This window comes from Phalangium opilio, unplaced genomic scaffold (genome assembly GCF_054372755.1).
Source record: "Phalangium opilio isolate 3A_F unplaced genomic scaffold, DU_Popi_V2 ptg000040l_1, whole genome shotgun sequence".
In the NCBI taxonomy this organism is placed as follows: Eukaryota; Metazoa; Arthropoda; class Arachnida; order Opiliones; family Phalangiidae; genus Phalangium; species Phalangium opilio.
In genome coordinates, this window is record NW_028324164.1 from 712,315 (window position 1) to 718,659 (window position 6,345).

The following is a 6,345-nucleotide window of genomic DNA, read 5'->3' on the forward strand; positions in this document are numbered from 1 at the left end:
AGCTAATACGGAGCAAACCTTTAATGATATTAAGAAAACAATTCCACGCCAACTTTGGGGAGTATCTGAACAGGTATTTTGGAAAGCAGCTATTGGTGAACGAGGGAACCTGGGCGAAGAGGATCTATACCCCGAAGAAATGCCAAATTGGCTTTGGATCATAGAATCAGAAATTGAATTCGAAGTGGATAATCGCTTGACTTTTGCTCAATTTCAAGCTACGCAAAGGAATAGAGTTACCATCCCTTTCTTTTTATTGGATGGGTACCACCACATAGAATATGACTATTTTTTAAAAACATGGAGAAAAGGTGAAAGGAAATGCCAACGTAGAGTTTGCAGAGACTGTTTTGTCTTTTTTAGCGATATGGACGAACCAAATACGAAATATCTAGCGGTAAAAACTCATACAGTAGTGCATCGAGACGACATGATGGTAGAAGTAATTTGGGACGTTCAGAAAAGTTTCTGTAGTTGTTCGTGTACGTGTTCAAATTGATGTAGAATTGATAGTTATCCAAACAACAAACTTTATTTTTAAAGTTACAAATGATAAACCAAAATTAACATTGCGAGAGCCTAGTACTTTCTTTTTACAACGCGATTGAAATTCTGCCTTGTTGGCTTACATTCCATTTATTTTATACCATTATGTTCAAGTACCTCGTGAGCGTATTATCTCTCCACTTCTAACGTTCTACTCAGGGGCTAGTTCCCAAGTGGTGATAATAAATTTATGAAAAGCAATAGTTTCTCCTATGAATGTTCGTCGGTATTAAAAATGTTCCCCTTTTCTAGAACTGGGTTCTAACATTCCGACCGCCTTGAAATATTTTTTTTCAATACTTGTAATGATTATTATTTTATTTTTTTTATGTATAATTTCTAGGATTATTAGTTAGTCTAAGGGAAGCTTGCATAATTTCATTACTGGTCGTTTTAATTCTTTGTCGGTGGCAGTCCTGATGGTGACCACCCTAACTAAGCCATCCGTTCCTGGGTGTAGGTGCAGGATTCTCCCCATCTTCCATTTATTTGGTGGTTGTCCTTCATCTTTTAGTAGCACTAGGTCATTGATTACCAAGTTTTCCTTTACTGTAGCCCATTTTGGCCGTTGTTGAAGGCGTGAAAGGTATTCATTTCTCCATCTTCGCCAAAAATGCTGGAGCAGTTTTTGGCCCAGTTGCCATCTTGTCAATCGATTGATGTTCTCGCTAGTTAGATCTGGTTCTGGTATAGCGGTCAGTGCATCTCCAATTAGGAAATGTCCCGGTGTTAAGGCTGTGAGATCGTGGGGGTCTGTACTGAGTGCTGTGAGTGGTCTTGAGTTGAGACATGCTTCTATTTGGCAGATTAGGGTTTGCATTTCTTCGTAGGTGAGATTTGCGTTGCCAATGACTCGTTTTAAATGATATTTCACCGACTTCACACCCGCCTCCCAGAGGCCTCCCATGTGTGGAGCTGCTGGTGGGTTGAAATGCCATTTAATACTTTCATCAGCAAGCCATCCATAAACCATCGTCTGGTGTTGAGCGCTATTAATCATGTTAATGAAGTCTTTCATCTCTCTGTTCGCTCCCACGAAATTTGTACCACAATCACTATATATATCTGTACATCTCCCTCTTCGGGCTACAAATCTCTTCAGAGCTGCCAGGAATGCAGCTGTGGACAAGTCACTTACTAGTTCTAAGTGAATGGCTCTGGTCGTAAAGCAAACGAACACTGCTAGATACGCTTTAAACATCTTGTGTCCTCGACCTTTGATTACTCTTAGCAAAAAGGGCCCAGCATAATCAACGCCGCATTTGAGAAACGCTCTTGCTTTATTTACTCGTGACGGTGGTAAATCTCCCATCATTTGCTGGACGGATGCTGCTTTGAAACGAGTGCATCTGACGCACTTCTTCAAATGATACCGAACTGCGTCTCGGATGCCAACTACCCAAAACTTCTTTTGCAATGTGGATATGACGAGTTGGACTCCCCCATGGAAGCTTTGATTATGCTCGTGGGTAATGAGGAGCTCCGTCAATGGGCTTTTTCTTGGTAGTATTGCCGGGTGTGCTTGTGCGATCGGTAGGTTAGCGTTACGGAGGCGACCACCTACTCTGAGGACTCCATGGGTTCCTAGATAGGGTTGAAGCGATAATAGTTTGCTCTTTGCTGAGATTGGTTGGTTGCCTTTAAGTTGAGAAATTTCTTTTGCGTAGTGATCTAGTTGAACTACTTTCACCCAATGGTAAAGTGCTAGTTCTAGTTCCTCAGGTGTTAAAGGTCCACTCTTTTTCAGCTTTTTATTCTTCTGTCTTGCATTTGATGTAAACCGAAATATTACGGCGGTGACTCTTCTGAGTTTTCTTAGGCAGGAGTATGCTAACAGTAGCTCGCTGTCATATTGAACTTGCGTGAGATAGGACTTTGTTTTTCGTTCTTCCGCTAAACATGCTTCAGACTCTTTGGTGTCTTGGTACTGCTCCGTCAGTGTCTCTTCTATCAGCCACAATGGGCCATCCCACCACAATGAGTTCATTCTCAATCCAACTGCTGACGTGCCTCGCGAAGCGCAGTCAGCTGGGTTTGTCTTTCCTGGTACGTGAATCCATTTCGCGGTTGGTACCGTCTCTTGAATTTCAGCCACTCGGTTGGCTATAAACGTTTTCCAACGATGAGGAGGTGATCTCAACCATGCTAGTACATTTCTTGAGTCGGACCAGCAAGTGATGGAGATTCCCCTAAGACTGGCGATTGATTCTTGTATTAGTTTCATTACTTTTGCTAGTAGCAGAGCGGCACATAGTTCCAGCCGTTGTACGTTTACTGTCTTCGTTGGTGCGACTTTAGTCTTCGCTGCTATGAGCCGCAGTTGTACCTTGCCGTTTGCATCTGGGGTTTGCATATAGACAGCTGCTGCATATGCCTTCTCTGAGGCATCACAAAATCCTTGTAAACTCTTACTCGTCACCTCTGGTTGAGATATATGGCGAGGAATACGAATCGTTTCAATGCCTGGAAGGTCATTGCGGAATGTTTGCCACCTCTGTACGAAGGAGTCTGTTAGTGGTTCATCCCAATCTTGTTTGTGCTTCCATATGTCTTGGAGTAAGATTTTTGCAGTGATTGTTACTGGAGATAGCAATCCTAGAGGATCAAAAATCTTTGCAGTATCCGACAGTACAGTTCTTTTGGTCATTGTGGCGCGATAAGGTGGAGATGTTACCAAATACGAGAAATCATCTGTAGCCGGTGTCCAATGCAATCCCAAGGTTGTTACTGCAGCTTCTTTTTCGAATAATAACGGGACTGGCATCTCCCTTTTGTCAGGTGCCACTGATTCCAGAAGCAAAGGTTCATTTGACACCCACTTGCGGATGTCAAATCCAGCGCTTGATGCAGTTTCCAACAATTCTGTTTGTAATTGCAACGCTTCTGCTACAGAATTGGCTCCCGACAATAAGTCATCCATCGAAAAATCGTTCGTCAATGTCTCTGCTGCCTTGGGAAACTTTTCCTTGACCTCGCTTGCGAGGTGTTGTAACACTTTCGTGGCTAGGTAGGGAGCGGATGCGGTCCCATACGTGACTGTGAGCAGCTTGTAATCTTGAATAGGCTCACTGGCTCTTGGGCGCCAGACAATTCGTTGGTAGGTTGTATCTTCTGGATGGACCCAGATTTGCCTATACATCTTTGCAATGTCTGCTTTCATGGCAATAGCGTGTATCCGAAAACGGATAAGGATGTTGACCAAGTCATCTTGCAACTTCGGGCCTACTCGTAAGACATCGTTCAATGAGTTGCCTTTCACGGTCTTTGCTGACGCATCAAAGACTACTCGCATCTTCGTAGTACTACTTTTCTCATTTGTCACTCCAAAATGTGGTGTGTAGTAATGTGGTACCGACGGTTCCCAAGGTTCGATGGAGGGTACTGGTTCCATGTGACCCAGAAGCTCGTACTCTGCCATGAACTCTTGATATGTTTCGTATTTCGCTGGATTCTTTTCCAAATGCTTTTCTACGGTCATGAAGCGACGAATGGCTATTTTTTTCGAACTTCTTAGGTTTTCAGGGTTACTCTTGAAGGGAAGACGTACGATATAACGACCGTTCTCATCTCTAGAATGAGTGGATTCGAAATGCTTCTCGCATTGGTCTTCTTCTGGCGTAAGAAACCTTTTGACTGGTATTTCTTCTATTTCCCAAAACCTTCTGACTTGTTCTTCGATTGTGCAATGGTGAATGAATACTTCTTGTGGCGCTTTGGAATTTTTCACCATCCCGGACAGAGCCCATCCAAAAACTGTGTTGAATGCGCTTGGTAAGTTTTCTGGACCTCTACATAGTCCTTCTTGAAGTAAATGAAAATAAACATCTGCGCCTAGCAAGATGTCTACTTCCCGTGGTGAATGGAAGTTTGGATCTGCTAATGCCAGTCCTTTGAGATGTTCCCAAGAGCTTGGGTCGACTTTCATGCTTGGGATGTCGTGTGTTACTTTCTTGAGAATCAACGCTTCGCATCCGATTGTAAAGGACTTATCCAACGCTGATGAGATCATTAGGCTGACCTTATTGCGAGAGGATCCCATGCCTACGGTGCCAATACCACCGATAGAGACGTTAAATCGTGTTGGAGTTAATTGTAGTTTCTTGGCGCAGTTTTCTGTGATGAAACTTGCTTCAGAAGCAGAATCAAGTAACGCTCGAGCTTCGTGGCATTTCCCACTTTGGTCCTTGACTTGAATGATTGCCGTTGACAGTAGTACTTGTGATTGGCTGTCACCGTCTCTAGAGAGATGGGTCTGAACTTGATGTTCCACCTCTCCCGTTTCCTGTTTTGCCACTGGAGTGGGACTTGAATGAAGCAAAGTGTTGTGTTTGCTGTTACATTTCGTACAATGACGCATTGTGCAGTCTGGGCTGGCATGGTTAGGCCGTAGGCAATTGAAACAAAGAGACTTCTTCTTGACTAGATCCCAGCGCTCGTCTACTGAGACCTTAGCAAACTTGGGGCATCGATAAATAGTATGATCTTCTTGACAGATTAGACATTTAATTCGAGTTGTTCCCACATGCGTCAAAGTTGTCTTTCTAGTTTCAAAACCTGATTTGATTCTTCTACCTGGTGTAGCAGCGGCTGCGAGTGCTCTCGCGCGTTGTTCCAAGAACAACCGTAGATCTTCAAACGTGTGTGCGTTGGTACCTGTCAGGGACAGCTCCCATTGACGTCTGGATTCGGTATCTAGTTTTTCTTTTACCGTATAGACTAAGATTGAGTCCCAATTGTCCACTGGTTCGTTCAAAACTTTTAGTCCACGAATGCATTCTGATGTTGTATCAATTAATTTGCGTAGTTCTAAGGCTGATTCTTGATTCACCTTAGGTTGAGTAAATAGTCTTTTCAAGTGCGCATCGATAATTTCGCGCGTATTGTTGTATCTATTTGTCAAGATACTCCAGGCTTCCGGATAGTTTGCGTCTGTAATGGGTATAGACTTTACCAGTAGCGCGGCTTCATCACGTAATAACGATTTTAAGTACTGAAATTTTCTTGCGTCCGATAACTGTAGGTTGTTATGGACCGTGGCTAGATACAGATCATGAAACGATAACCAATCCAGATAGTTGCCACTGAATGTTGGTATTTCTAAATTTGGCAGCCTGATATCCGGATTGTGTCCACTTGTTGGAGTTGTCGGCGCCGTGGCGGCACTTATAATGGTAGATTGATTTGTTCTAAGAATGGTGGCAATTGTAATGTGTAAATCGTCTAAACGTAGGGACAATGCATCGTATTCCTCGCCCTGTAATGCAAACGTTTCAGGTGTACACTTCCTCGCCATTTCGTGATGTAATTCCTCTAAGTCGGTTGTGATTTTCTCAGTTTTTCCCAGATAAAGCTTGAGCGCGACATCAGTTAGTGGTTGGGTCTGGTGCCCAGCCATTACCGTTTCGATTCTGGTAGTGCTGCCTTTCAGGGCCCGTCGCTTGTTAAGTAATGCATCCATGATTTATTGTCTTACTTGGAAAGTTGATGTTGAGTGATGAGCCAAATTCGCACAATTTGACACGCTTAGTCACGGAAAATTCTTTTTCAGCCGACTAGATCCGGCTCGACGGACCATTTATGTTCGTGTACGTGTTCAAATTGATGTAGAATTGATAGTTATCCAAACAACAACTTTATTTTTAAAGTTACAAATGATAAACCAAAATTAACATTGCGAGAGCCTAGTACTTTCTTTTTACAACGCGATTGAAATTCTGCCTTGTTGGCTTACATTCCATTTATTTTATACCATTATGTTCAAGTACCTCGTGAGCGTATTATCTCTCCACTTCTAACGTT

General features: G+C 43.0%; 1 protein-coding gene across 1 annotated transcript; it reads right to left on the reverse strand.

The window, feature by feature from the left end:
* Window positions 1-898: 898 nt before the first annotated feature.
* On the reverse strand, window positions 899-6,004 carry LOC149679988 (uncharacterized). The gene has a single exon (XM_089834717.1). It carries the CDS (start codon window positions 6,002-6,004, stop codon window positions 899-901), a length of 5,106 nt encoding a protein of 1,701 aa, XP_089690843.1.
* Between the last annotated feature and the right edge of the window lie 341 nt (window positions 6,005-6,345).